Source organism: Nyctereutes procyonoides, unplaced genomic scaffold (assembly GCF_905146905.1).
Source record: "Nyctereutes procyonoides isolate TBG_1078 unplaced genomic scaffold, NYPRO_anot_genome, whole genome shotgun sequence".
Classification (NCBI taxonomy): Eukaryota; Metazoa; Chordata; class Mammalia; order Carnivora; family Canidae; genus Nyctereutes; species Nyctereutes procyonoides.
In genome coordinates this window covers 2568738-2583843 of record NW_026575118.1, presented here as the reverse complement: position 1 = coordinate 2583843, position 15106 = coordinate 2568738, and the positions used below count along the sequence as shown (strand labels likewise).

General features: G+C 41.7%; 1 protein-coding gene across 1 annotated transcript; it reads left to right on the top strand.

Annotated features, from left to right (window-relative positions):
* The first annotated feature begins 9391 nt into the window (after positions 1-9391).
* On the top strand, positions 9392-10171 carry FGFBP3 (fibroblast growth factor binding protein 3). Its single transcript, XM_055334390.1, has one exon. It carries the CDS (start codon positions 9392-9394, stop codon positions 10169-10171), a length of 780 nt encoding a protein of 259 aa, XP_055190365.1.
* Positions 10172-15106: the final 4935 nt, after the last annotated feature.

Genomic DNA, 15106 nt, shown 5'->3' with positions numbered 1-15106 from the left:
CTGGGTTTTTTGAACATGTTCCTGTGTAGGAGGTAAAACCAATCCTGGAAGTATGTATGAGTTTCCATAAATAGCTCTAATTTTAGCATAATGATGGGCTTATATTGTCTGACCTCAGTAGCTATTAAATAATATCAAGTAACGTCTATATCAGGCCCTATATAGAACATACAGTTGAGTAGATAAAATACAAAGATAAATGTGAGGATGACTGGATGGCTCAATGGTTGAGTGTCTGCCTTCAGCTCAGGTCATGATCCCAGGGTCCTGGGATTGAGTCCCACATCAGGTTCCCTGCAGGGAGCGTGCTTTATCCTCTGCCCATGTCTCTGCCTCTCTCTCTGCCTCTCATGAATAAACAAAATATTAAAAAAGACAAACGTGTTAATGGGTGTGTGAGAACAATCGAGATAAAGGCCTAAACAGGAACAACTTCATCACAGCATTGAGGCTGAATATATATAAGGTGATGGCAAAAGTTTGGAACACATTTGTTGAAAGACTAAATCTAAAACCCAGAGTAAACATTCATGCTCAGAGTTAACATAATTTGGAGTTATTCAGGAATTTCAGAGAAATGCATTTTCACAGAAATCAAGATGTTATTTTTGTATACTATATCATTTAGACCACTGTGTTTCAGTTTTTAAAAGTCAGATGGCAAAAGCAACTGAAGTCCTAGAAAATAGAAATGTAATTTTAAACTGTCCAATAAAGCTGGAAGAGGAAGGGGAGTTTGGCTAAAGTCCTTTTTGTCTGTTTCAAAATTTCACTAATGTATATAGTGCAAAATGCTATATTAAATAGGGAAATGTAGGGAACACCTGGGTGGCTCAGTGGTTGAGCGTCTGCCTTCAGCTCAGGTCATGATCCTGAGGTCCTGGGATCGAGTCCTGCATCAGGCTCCCTGCATGGAGCCTGCTTCTTCTTCTGCCTGTCTCTGTGTCTCTCATGAATAAATAAAATCTAAAAAATAATAATAAAGATGGAACTGTGGAGGACAAAAAAATCAATGGCAAAAGAACAAACTATTGAACAAAGAATATTGGACAATTGGCTCTCCACGTACAGGGGAAAAATCAAATCTCTACTTCATACCATATCCCAAAAGAAAACTCAGATGGATTAGAGATCTAAAGATGAAAACTTTTCTACTAAAAGTAGAAAAAGTTCTACTCCAGGGACACCTGGCTGGTTCAGTCAGTAGAGCATGCGATTCTTGATCTCAAGATTGTGAGTTCAAGCCCCACATTGGGCATAGAGCTTAAAAAAAAAAAAAAAAAAAAAAAAGGTAAGAAAACCCAGGATCAGGTCCCGCATCGGGCTCCCTGCATGGAGTTTGCTTCTCCCTCTTCCTGTGTCTCTGCCTCTATCTCTGTGTGTGTCTCTCATGAATAAATAAATAAAATCTTTTTTAAAAAGAAAGAAAGAAAAGATGGGGCACCTGAGTAGCACTGTTAAGCATCAAACTCCTGATTTTGGCTATGGTCATGATCTCAGGGTCCTGAGACTGAGCCCCATATTGGGCTCCACGCTCAGTGCAGAGTCTGCTTAAGACTATCTCTCTGCCCCTCCCCCTGAACTTTCTCTCTCTCTCAAATAAATAAATAAATAAATAAATAAATAAATAGATAGATAAATAAATAAATAAATCACTTTGGGGGGGTATAATTTTTTTAAATTTAAATCCAATTAATTAACATATAGTGTATTATTAGTTTCAGAGGTAGAGTTTAGTGATTCATCAGTTGCATATAACACCCGGTTCTCATTACATCAAATACTCTACTTAATACCTATCATCGCCCAGTTAACCCATCCCCCCACCCACCTCCTCTAGCAACCCTCAGTTTATTTCCTATAGTTAAGAGTCTCTTATAGTTAAGAGTTAAGAGGGTTTGTCTCCTTCTCTGATTTCATATTATTTTCTTTTTCCCTCCCTTCCCCTATGATCCTCTATTTTGTTTCTTAAATTCCACATGAATGGAATTATGATATGAATCCATATCATATCATATATCCACATAATTAGGGAATTATGAGTGAGATCATATGATAATTCTTTATCTGATTGACTTATTTTGCTTAGAATAATACCCTCTAGTTCCATCCACATCATTGCAAATGGTAAGATTTCATTTTCTGATGGCTGAGTAATATTCCATTGTGTGTGTGTGTGTGTGTATGTGTATCCTTTGGGTAAATACCTAGTAGTACAATTGCTGGTCATAGGGTAGCTCTATTTTTAAGTTTTTGAGGAACCTCCATACTGTTTTTCAGAGTGGCTGTACCAGCTTGCATTCCCACCAGCAGTATAAGAGGGTTCCCCTTTCTCCACATCTTTACCAACATCTGTCATTTCCTGCCTTGTTAATTTTAGCCATTCTGACTGGTGTCAGGTGGTATCTCATTGTAGTTTTGATTTCTAGTTCCCTGATGCTTAATAGTTAATCATTTTTTTCATGTGTCTGTTAATCATTTGTATGTCTTCTTTGGAGAAATATCTGTTCATGTCTTCTGCCCGTTTCTGGACTGGATTATTTGGTTTTTGGGTGTTGAGTTTGATAAGTTCTTTATAGACTAGGCCTTTATCTGATCAGACATTTGCAAATATCTTCTCCTATTCTGTAGGTTGTCTTTGGGTTTTGTCGACAGTTTCCTTTGCTGTGCAAAAGCCTTTTATCTTGATGAAGTCCCAATAGTTCATTTTTGCCTGTTTCCCTCATCTTTGGAGACGTGTCTAGCAAGAAGTTGCTGTGGCTGAAGTCAAAGAGGTTGCTGCCTGTGTTCTCCTCTAAGATTTTGATGGATTCCTGTCTCACATTTAGGTCTTTCATCCATTTTGAATTTCTTTTTGTGTATGGTGTAAGAAAGTGGTCCAGTTTAATTCTTTTGCATGTGGCTGTCCAATTTTCCCAACACCATTTGTTGAAGAGACTTTTTTTCCATTGTATATTCTTTCCTGCTTTGTTGAAGAATAAGTAAATCTTTAAAAAAAAGAAAAAGAAAAAATAGAACTCTGAAACTATCAGTAACTATATTGAAGAATATTTGACCTGGGTAGGTATTTCTTAATGCACCATCTTATATTTACCATTGGAAAAAAAATAAGTAAACTTGAATTCACTAAACCATAAAATTTGTACATTGTAAAAGGAAAACATAGAAGAGGACAATGTGGGATAGGGGAAAGATTAGCTTTCCATGAGTCTCTTTTAAAAGCAGGAAAGAACTTTCTTAGAAGGTGACAGCAGGGATCCCTAGGTGGCGCAGCGGTTTGGCGCCTGTCTTTGGCCCGGGGCGCCATCCTGGAGATGCAGGATCGAATCCCACATTGGGCTCCCGGTGCGTGGAGCCTGCTTCTCCCTCTGCCTGTGTCTCTGCCTCTCTCTCTCTCTCTCTCTGATGATCATAAGTAAATAAAAAAAAAAAGAAGGTGACAGCAAACTTCACAAAGTGTGCAGAATTAGGTCACACACCCGTAACTAAACTAACCATTGGCAAACCATGGGGTTGGAATTGCCCTTAGACCACCCAGGAAATGAAAATAAAGTCAGCTTCTTCTGAGACAAGCTTTACTGGGAGAACTGGAAAGATGGTTGCTTCCCTCCAGGTGTCATACATCCATGAAAACAAAGCAGTAAGAGGTAGTGTTTGCCTCAAGAAAGAAAGAAAAAAAATCTTCCCACTAATTCTTTTTTTTTTAAGATTTTTATTTTATTGGGACACCTGGGTGGCATGAAAGAAGTGAATAATGGATTTTCATAGAATGAACTAGATCTTGGAAACAAAATTAATTAAAAATGAGCTTATAAAGGCTGCTTTTTATTGTTTATGGATGCACATGTATGTAGAAAAATGAAAAAAAACATGGACAGGAACTGTATACACAAATTTCATAAGTTATTTCTGGGAAGACAGGGAGGAGAATGGGATTGGAGAGGAATAAAAGACCTCAATTACATCTTTAATTTCTTGAAAACTTATCTGAAGCAAATATGGTAAAATATTAACATATGTTAAACCTGAGGGAGAAGTCCATGCATAGATTTTTTTCTCTGTATTTTTCTGTAAATTTAAAGTAATTCATGATTTAAGAATACAAATAGTATTGCTTTGTAAGTATAGTTTTTAGAATTTATAGAAATGTGATATTGTAAATATTGTTCTGCATCTTGCTTTTTTTAACTTACAGTTTTGAATTTCATCCATATTGGCATATGTAGATCTAGTTAATTTACTTAATTACTGCCGTCAGTATCCCATTATATGGCTATATTACATTTAATTTATTCTGGGGCACCTGGGTGGCTCAGTCAGTAGAGTATGTGACTCTTGATCTCAGGGTTGTGAGTTCAAGTTCCACATTATGTGCAGAGATTACTTTAAAAAAAAGAAAGGGGGAGGGTGGAAGGGGGGAAGGAAGAAGGAAAAAAGAAAGAAGGAAAGAAAAGGGAGAAACCAAGAAGCAGGAGACTTAGGCAACACAGAAGTTTGTTGGGTCAGGTGCTGCAGTTAATTTTCTCTGGGAGAAGAAGGCAAGGAGATGCTACATAGTTCCTCATGATAATATATTTCTTTCATATTATTCTCAAGGAAGGACTAAGAAGTTAATCACTGAAATTATCAAGAAATTCACCCCATTCTAAACTATTAGGCAGCATATGGTATGAATCCAAACAGATATGTTGGATCACTGATGCAAACAAGATTATTTTTAAATCAATATTAAAACATCTATTTCATGCTTCCTTACACATCTCACATCATAATATTTTTAAAAATGTCTTCCTGGGACGCCTGGGTAGCTCAGCGGTTGAGCGTCTGCCTTTGGCTCAGGATGTGATCCTGGAGTCGCAGGATTGAGTCCCGCATTGGACTCTCTGCATGGAGCCTGCTTCTCCCTCTGCCTGTGTCTCTGCCTCTCTCTCTCTCTCTCTCTCTTTCTCTCTCTCTCGTCTCTCATGAATAAATAAATAAAATCTTTTAAAAAATCGCTTCTCAGCCTTTTGGCTAAGATCAAGTGTAAAATGTCTTCCTTTGGACTACTTCAAAATTTAAAACTCTTGTACATCAAAGGCAACCTACTGAATAGGAGAAAATACTGCAAATCATGTATTCATAAGAGGTTAATATTTAGAGGCTCCTGCCTGGCTCAGTCGGTGGAGCATACAACTCTTGAGCTTAGGGCTGTGAGTTTGAGCCCCATGTTGGGTGTAGAGATTATTTTTAAAAATCTCTAGGGGTGCCTAGGTGGCTCAGCTGAAACATTTGCCTTCAGCTCAGGTCATGATCTCAGTGTCCTGGGATGGAGCCCTGCATCCACCTTCCTGCTCAGCCAGGAGCCTGCTTCTCCCTCTCCCTATGCTCCTCCCCTGCTTGTGCTCTCTCAAACAAATAAATCTTTAAAAATATATGTATAAATATAAAATCTTTTAATAATCTTTTTCTTTTAAAATTTTTTAAAAGAGGTTAATATCTAGAATATATAAAGAACTCCTACAACTCAACAACAGCAAAACAACCTGATTAAAAAATGGGCAAAGGACTTCAACAGACATCCTACAACGAAGAAATACAAATGGGCAATAAGCAGGTGAAAAAAATGCTCAGCATCATTAGTCACTGGAGAAATGCCAATTAAAACCACAATGAGGGATGCCTGGGTGGCTCACCGATGAGCAACTGCCTTTGGTCCAGGGCGTGATCCTGGAGTCCCGGGATGGAGTCCCACCTCAGGCTCCCTGCATGGAGCCTGCTTCTCTCTCTGCCTGTGTCTCTGCCTCTCTCTCTCGGTGTCTCTCATAAATAAATAAATAAAATCTTTTTTAAAAAACCACAATGAGATATCACTTACATCAATTAGGATGGCTATTATAAAAACAAAATCAAGTAAGCAAACAATAAATAACAAGTATTGCTAAGGATTGAAGAAATTGGAACACTTGTGCATGGTTGGCGGAAATGTAAAATGGTGTAGTCATTATAGGAAACAGTATGGAGCTTCCTTGAAAAGTTAAAAATAGGGCAGCCCCGGTGTCACAGCGGTTTAGCGCTGCCTGCAGCCCAGGGCGTGATCCTGGAGACCCTGGATCAAGTCCCACGTCAGGCTCTCTGTGTGATGCCTGCTTCTCCCTCTGCCTGTGTCTCTGCCTCTCTCTCTGTCTCTATGAATAAATAAATAAAATATTAAAAAAAGTTAAAAATAAAATACCATATGAGCCACTAATTCTAAGTGTATACCCAAAAGAATTGAAAGCAGGAACTCAAATAGATATTTGTACAGCCATATTCAGAGCAGCACTATTCACAAGAGCCAAAAGGTGGAAGTAACTCAAGAACCTATTGATAAGATGAATAAACAAAATGTGGTACATACATACAATGGAATATTATTAGTCTTAAATAGAAAGAAAATTCTGACAAATGCTACAACATGGAATAACCTTGAAGACATAAGTGAAAGAAGCTGGTCAGAAAGGACAAATATGGTATAAGTCCACTTCTATGAGGTGCCTAGAGTAGTCAAATCCACAGAAACAGAATGTTGAAGGAAGGAGGAAGGAAGGCATAAGGAGTTTAGATTTAACGGGTACTTTTGGAAGATAAAAATGTTCCGGAGCTGAATGGTGCTGATGGTTGCACAACAGTGTGAATGCACTTAATGCCACTGAACTGCACATTGAAAAATGGTTAAAATGGTAAAATTTGGGGATCCCTGGGTGGCGCAGCGGTTTGGCGCCTGCCTTTGGCCCAGGGCGCAATCCTGGAGACCCGGGATTGAATCCCACGTCGGGCTCCCGGTGCATGGAGCCTGCTTCTCCCTCTGCCTGTGTCTCTGCCTCTCTCTCTCTCTCTGTGACTATCATAAATAAATAATTTTTTTAAAAAAAGGTAAAATTTGTGATATGTATATTTACCACAGTTTATAAAAAGTAATTTGTGGGAGGCACCTGGGTGGCTCTGTTGGTTGAGCAACCCACTCTGATCTCAGCTTAGGTTATGATCTCAGGGATGTGAGGTGGAGCCCATGTCGGCCTCAGGTGGAATGTGCTTCATACTCTCTCTCTCCCTCTGCCTCTGCCCACCTCACCCCTCCATGGCTTGTGCTCACTCTCTCTCTCTCTCTCAAAATAAAGAAATAAATCTTAAAATAAAATAAAATGTAACTTGCAGTAAGACATTACCTCTTTCTGATGTGGCATAGCACATCCGTGTGTCCATTTTCCTTGGGGAATAGTGTTTCTGACAGAAAACTTGGTCTCTGTAAAATCTCTCAATGATTATGACTTTTCAATGAACTTTTTCATTGTAATTAGTGCAGAATGTCACAAGATGTCACTCTTTAGCTGAAAAACTATTCCAATTCAGTTTGGTAGCTGATAACAGTAAGTAAAACCAGAGCAACAAGACAAAACCCTTAACTCTCCTCATCAGTGCTTTACTAGTACCAATACAGTTTTCTGGGAAAGAGAATGTTTCCATCTTTGAAGTACATAATAAGCTACTCTTGTTTATGAAACTTATATTACTAGTTGTTAACTTCATATATACTAATTGCTTTTCGTTATAGATCAGATTGATGTAACAAAAACAATTAACTTTGAAAGTGACAGTAGTGTAATATAAAGCTGAAATGTAAAGATTATTGATCACTGAAAGGTGGCATGTGGCTTTATCACTAAATGATGTGTGACCTTGGAAATCATTTATTCTTTCTGATCTCACCAGAGGAGTAAAAAATATCCTTCCTTAGGTCAATATACCCTACTATAGATTTAATATATGCTAATATATATTTAAATACATTCTTCTAATTCTGAAATATTTTTTTAAAGATTTATTTATTTATGACAGACACAGAGAGAGAGAGAGGCAGAGACACAGGAGGAGGGAGAAGCAGGCTCCATGCTGGGAGCCTGACGCGGGACTCGATCCTGGGACTCCAGGATCGCACCCTGGGCCAAAGGCAGACACTAAACCGCTGAGCCACTCAGGGATCCCCAATATTTTGATTTTTATAGTAGTAATCAAATTATACTGTTAAATACGATATCTAAAGTGAGGTCAGTAATAGAAAATATAGTCTGCAACAAAACATTAGAAAATATAATGAGACTTCTTGACATCTTGGGTAATTATTTTAAGAAAATACATATATAAAACAATTGTAACAGTATAACAACTCCTGAAACAAACAAAAAAAAAAAACCCTCACATTTGTTACTGAGAACATTTTTTTAAAAGATGATGGAATATTTTAAGCTTTGCTTAAATATAAAATTTTCGAGATTCAAGAACACAATGTCTTAAGGATCACAACATTTAATTGGTAATTTTACCTTGTAACTATAATCCAATAAATGATTTTTTAAACTTCTAATCTTTGCAAACAGTTTATACTTGACTTATAATACCTAAAAATAACCAAAAGCCCAAAGGCCCACCTCTGGGTGAACTGCAGGACACTATGCTATATTAGCAAACCAGGATATATTTTTATTAGTAGAAAGTAGTTATTAAAATTAGGATTCTATTATTAGGATAAGAAAGACCTGGGTGAAAATACAGAACTCAGAATGATATGAAGAAGAGAGTGTAGTGTTTGGTTTAGAATATTGACAGTTGTTTTGTTTCTAACATGAAATTTTTGTTTAACTCTTAAATTTCGGGTCTTTCTCTTTAACTTCATATTCGGATGATTAAATATGTAAAGGGAAAGAAAAGAATGACTCGTTAAAATTTCGTGATTATTTTAAACATTGAAAGCTAAATCCAAGACTTATATTTCATGTCACAGTGTCACTTGCATTTTACACTTGGGGTTGCGTGTGCGTGGTAGTGGTGGTGGTGGGAAATCTCTCAGCGTGAGGGAAGTCCCGGAGGGCGTGGCCCTCCCCTCGCGTCCCATTCATAACCCGTTCATTCACCCGGAACCCGCTAAAGCGGACTAATCTCCGGTGTGGTCGCTCCCTCTGCCCTAAGAGGGCTCCACCACCTCCCCTAGGACTCGGTAAGTTCAAAGTGCAGTAAAAATGTGTGTTTCCCAAGAATAATTTGAAACGATTTTGTAGATAGTTTATTGGAGGGTGAAGAAAGGAGGGGTGGAGGTGGCAATTTTCAGGCATCGCTTTGTTTTTGTCTTCGCATTGGTTTTCGAAAAGATATAAAACGATTCCTTAGACGGCGGTTTTCTCAGAGGGTCTCAGGCTGCTGCCGCCCGCTGCAAACCAGCGTCTAGACCGCACGGGAAGGGGAAGTCGTCGATGCGTTTGCAGCAGCAGTCTCTGCGTCTGTCCCCAGGTCCCAGGGATGCTGCACTCCCGGCCCTGCCGCCTCTGAAGCGCCCGGGCGTCCCGGAAAACCGGAGCTGAGCGCAGACCCGCGGACCATGAGGCCTCTGAGGCTGGGAGCGTCGCTCTCGCTGTTGCTGCTGCAGCTGCTGCTGCTGGCTGGCTGCCTCGCCGTGGCCGCCCGGAGAGACAAGGGGTTGGCGGGCCGTGTGGCCGAGCCTGCCCCGGGGCCGGCGGGCCGCTCGTCCGGCCGCTTCGTCAGCCCCGCGCGGCACGCGTGCAGCTGGCAGCTCCTGCTGCGCGCCCCGGGGCCCGCGGCGGGGAGCGAGCTGGCGCTGCGCTGCCGGGACCCCGCCGGCGCGCGCCAGCAGTGCGCCTACCGCGGCGAGCCGGGGCGCTGCGCCGCCTACGCCGCCCGCGGCTCGCACTACTGGAAGCAGGTGCTGGGCGGGCTGCGCAGGAAGCGGCGTCCGTGCGGCGACCCGGCTCCGCTCAAGGCTCGCCTGTGCGCAGGCAAGGAGGGCCACGGCGCCGAGCTGCGCCTGGTGCCCCGCGCGTCCTCGCCGGCGCGCCCCACTGCGGCGGGCTTCCCCCGGGACCCCAAGCCCCGGGCCGGGAGCCGCGGGCCGCCCCGGGAGCCCGCCCCCGGCTCTGCCACAGCGGCCCGCCTTCCCGCGAGCACGTCTCCCAGGGGGAAGCCCTCTGAGAAGTCCAAAGCCGGCAAGAGGAAGGCGGCCGCCGACCCGGGAGTGGAGCGACCTCTGGGGACCCCGCCCGATCCCGACGGGTTGGACGAGAACGCGAAGCTCACGGAGACCTACTGCGCTGAGAAGTGGCACTCCCTTTGCAACTTCTTTGTCAATTTCTGGAATGGCTGAGGCTGCCAGCCTGGGGAGGAACGCGGCGGCGGGCAGGGGTACGCAGCCGGAAGAAGTTGAGCGCATCTTAGGCCAAGCTAAGGCTTGGAGAGTGGAGAGGAGTCCGGGTTCTAGAATGTGGCTGGGGGGTGGGAGGGCGTGGGCCTTGGGATGGGAGTGTAAGGGCTATGGAGAATCTCTGAGATGGCAGAGACGTTCACATTTTTGAAAAGTCCGACCCCGATTAAGAGCAGGAGAAATAGTGAAAAGAGAAAGAAGTAGCCATACCTTAAATGTGCAACAACTGTAGATTGGGAGAGAGATGAGTACAGAAGAAGGCTGGGGAAAGGGAGGGGGGTGACGAAAGCGATGTAAATCTCCTGTGCGAAGCAGGATACGGCGGCGGCGGCGGCGTGTATGTTTCACACATTTATACTGAAATGTAACCACAAGCAGTTGATAACCTCAGCCGGGTTGAATAGTTTAGTGACTCCTCACCCAATCAGCTGGCAAGATTCCCAACTTTTTTTCTTTTCCTTTTGGAATCAGTAGGAACTTGAGTACTGCTTGGTGTCGTAGATGACCTCTATTGGGGTAGAAGCCATTCAGAGGTCAAAATTGCCTCCAATGAGTAGATTTTCAGGATGGTTGCCCTTGAATTCTTTTAGAAGTGTTACATTTAAACAGAGGGATGCCTTATGTTCTGAAACTTTCCCATTAACCTTTTAAATTCAGAGGTGAATTGTAATGCTCCGGTAGGTTTTTAAAAAAAGAATTTTCTTTATATGTGATCATATTTTTTAAAAACAGCTGAAATTAAGTATGTATCTCAGAGTCATGTGGACCATTATGGAAGTTATATCTGTTTCATGTAATTAATTAACATTTCATTTTAAGTAAGATGTAATGATGATTTTGCACATGTTAAGTGCTCAATAAAAACTGCATGAATAGATTTAAAGAATTGGCAGGGCAATAGAAATTCTGACTGCATTTGATATAGTTCTGAGTATACCTTGAAGTAAATTCCCAAACACCTCTTGAATTGTTAGGAAAAGACAAGAAGTCTGCATAAAGTCAGAGTGACAGACTGGTAAACCTGGGTTGTATCGTTGCTCTGCTTGGCCTGCATGTGGTTCTCTTTCATTTTTCCTATCTTCTTCTTCCCTCCCAATTTGGATTTGTTGCCAGCATTTAAAAATTAAACAATTTCACATAAAAATTCAGATATCTGAATTTCCTTGAAAAATTAGATCTGTAAACATTTGGACCTACCTTCCTATATGGCAACAACCATCAGCTGACATGGAATATTGGCTGCCCCCTTTAGATTAGGTGTGTTTTCTAGAGTTCTCCACTGCTCCTACAAATCTCACAAATAAACTTTATTCATTTACATTACAGGTCTGAGCCCATAAGACTTTTAAGCCACTGATAGATATAAGACTTACCTTTTTGCTGACCATCTGTGCTTCTCAGCTTGTCACAATTATGGTAAATGCAACAATCTTACATCTCTTGATGTAAGGATCTCCTGAACTCTTTCTTCTTTGACCAGCCTCTAGGAAATGTTATTTCTTTACTACTCTGTACATTCTTTTAAAAAAGATTTTATTTATTTGACACAGGGAGAGAAAAAGCATTAGCACAAGCAGGGGGAGTGGCAGAAGGAGAGGGAGAAGCAGACTCCCCAGTGATGGGGCTCCATCCCAGGACCCCAGGATCATGACCTGAGCCGAAGGCAGATCCTTACTTGACTGAGCCCCCCAGGCACCCCTATTCTGTACATTCTTATCTTCATACAATTGGCAAAAGATCCAGATTGCACATAGTTCCAGGCCAGGTTTACGAGCTCACATTCTGAGTAACATTGACCATTAGATAAAATTCATCTTGGTCACGTAAAGGAAGTTCGGGGTAGCTAGAGACCAAGCCCTTAAGATAGGGACTAAAGTACACTTTCTCTAAAAAGCTTGGCAAAATTTGGGTGTCATCAGAGAAGGGTATTAGAAGTGAAACACCACCATCTAGAATCATAGTTTTACCTCTACATACAAGACAAATGCAAATCCTTCTTGTGTGCCTTTTGACCATCTACTGAGCTTACCTCTATGAAGGAAGGGAAGGCCAAACTCTAGGCCCAAGTACATAGTGCAGACTACTACTGCTTCTGCTCCTTTACTCTTTAAGAAGAACTATATTAGGACTTCTCAAGAACAGAGTATGAACTGTGATATGATAGAGACCAATTGCTTGCAGTGAGTAGGAAATGGAGAGAACCTGCCATCAGCTTCTGGAGTGATTTTGACTAAGTCCTAATGTCTCCAATATGTATATTGAGGGGAACTAGGCTAGGTTAAATCTGAAGTCCATATGGCATACTACTAACTCCAGGATCCTATACATAGTTTTGTGTAATGAATAGCATAGTGATAATAGCATGTGAAAATCAGCAAGTAGTCTGTATAGAGTACCACAAGAAAGATTATGGAGTTGGAAAAGCTCCGGAGAAAGACAAGCAAAATAGTGAGGGAAATAGAGAAGGCTTCTGTATATGAGCATCTAGAAAGATTTGGAAGTTTGGGCCAGATGGACAAATCTGCAGGTGGGAGAAGACAGGATCAAAATGTCTAAAATACTGAGGAGGAGGATGGACAGGGAGAACTTGGGTATTCTCTCCCTGCAGGTACCATCAAGAGTGAAGGGAGGAGCACCTGGCTGACTCAGCTGGTAGAGTACATGGATCTTGATCTCAGGATCTTGAGTTAGGGTCCCATATGGGGTGGAGAGATTACTTAAAAATAAAATCTTAAAAAAAAAGTGAAAGGAAAGTTGCCAGGGCACATCCAAGTTTACTGTCAGAGCTGGGATCAGCATCAGCATGGGCAGGCTTCATGCAGGGAGCCCGATGCAGGACTCGATCCCAGGACTCCAGGATCACAACCTGAGCTGAAAGCAGGCGCTCAACTGCTGAGTCACAGGCGCGCCCCTTTTCTCCTTTTTAAAATTGCATTTATTTATTTGAGAGGCAGAGAGAGCATGAGCAGAGGGAGGGGGAGAGGGAGAGGGAAACAGTAGACTCCCTGCTGAGGGGCGAGCCTGACAAGGGGGTGGGGGACGTGGGAGTGGGGGCTCCATCCCAGAACCCTTAGGATCATGACCCGAGTCAAAATTAGGTTCTTGGGCAGCCCGGATGGCTCAGCGGTTTAGCACCATCTTCAGCCCAGGGCGTGATCCTGGAGACCCGGGGTCAAGTGCCGCATCGGGCTCCCTGCATGGAGCCCGTTTCTCCCTCTGCCTGTGTCTCTGCCTCTTTCTTTCTCTGTGTGTCTCTCATGAATAAATACATAAAATCTTAAAAAAAAAAATCAGGTGCTTAACCAACTGAGACACCCAGTGGCCCTTTTTTTTTTCTATTTTTTCTTAAGATTTTATTTATTTATTTTAGACATAGAGAATGAACAAGTGGAAGGAGAAGCAGAGGGAGACAGACTGTACTGAGCCCAGTGTGGAGCTTGATCCCATGACCCCAAGGTCATGACCTGAGCTGAAATCAAGCGTCTTACACTTAACTGACTGGGCCACCCAGGTGCCTCTCCTTTTTTTTTTTTTTAAAAGATTTTATTTATTTATTCATGAGAGACACAGAGAGAGAGAGAGAGAGAGAGAGAGAGAGAGAGAGAGAGGCAGAGACACAGACAGAGGGAGAGCAGGCCCCATGCAGGGAGCCCGATGTGGGACCCCATGTGGGACCCGATCCCGGGTCTCCAGGATCATGCCCCGGGCTGAAGGCAGGTGCTAAACCGCTGAGCCATCAGGGGATCCCCCAGGTGCCTCTCCTAGTTTGCTTTTCTGAACTCATCTCCACTAGGCAAAATCTTTTGTTTTTTTATTTCATCATCATCATCATCATTATTATTATATTATTATTTAATCTTAAATTGGCTCCACACCCAATGTGGGGCTTGAACTCGGGACCCTGAGATTAAGAGTCACATGCTCTATTGGTGCCCCTAGGCAAAATCTTTTCAACCATCAAAGTCCTTTAGTTTCTCTCAGTTTGCCCTGACATACCACCACCATTTTAATCCTTCTATGCTTTTCCCTCTATGCTCTCCCTCTCTCTCAAATAAATTTTAAAAATCTAAAAAAAAAAAAAAGAATACTAGTTCTGTCCACATCTTACTCCAAATTACTTTGAAAAGGTTGCTTAATCTCTTCATATTTCTTTCTCTTCTCTTGTTGAAGGGTTACCTACTTCCAGGGTTACCATGAAGAATAAATTATATGACATACTGGATACTGCCCAGCACCACACAGTACTTGCCATGTAATAGATACCCAATAAATATTACATCTTCTTCCTATACACAATTAATTTAAAATAGATTTAATTAAACAATAAACAAATTATTGTTGATACTGTGCCAGAGGCCCTGGCCTTTGGTGTTGAGGAAGCAGGTGGGGATACACTGACAGAGTACCAGCCTTCAACAAGCTGGAATTTAGGAAACCCTTAGAAAAACAATGAGAACAACAACCAAAGAAATTAGGTTTCTACATGTAAGAGATTAGGAAGATGAAAGGTGAGCATAGAGGTCTGGTTACTTGGGAATCTACCTAGAAGATATTAGCTTGAGATATACCTTGGTGTAACTCAAAAAAACAGGTGTGGGAAATGAGTGAAAACCTAAATGAAAGTGTGAAAAGAAATGATGTAAATCTAAAATTCTTGGGCCAAGTCCCAGCTCTGCCTCTAGATCTAAATCTGGGCAAGTCATTAAAATGCTTATGCCTCAATATGGCATAGGAGGAAAATGTATATACTATGTTGCAGAAGTTTCCAGAAAACTCAGAGAACATTGGTGGGAGTGTAAATTGGTATAATCTTAATGGAAGATAAGTTGGCAGTTTATTTTATAAAAATTTAAAATATCCATATCGTTTAACCTAGAG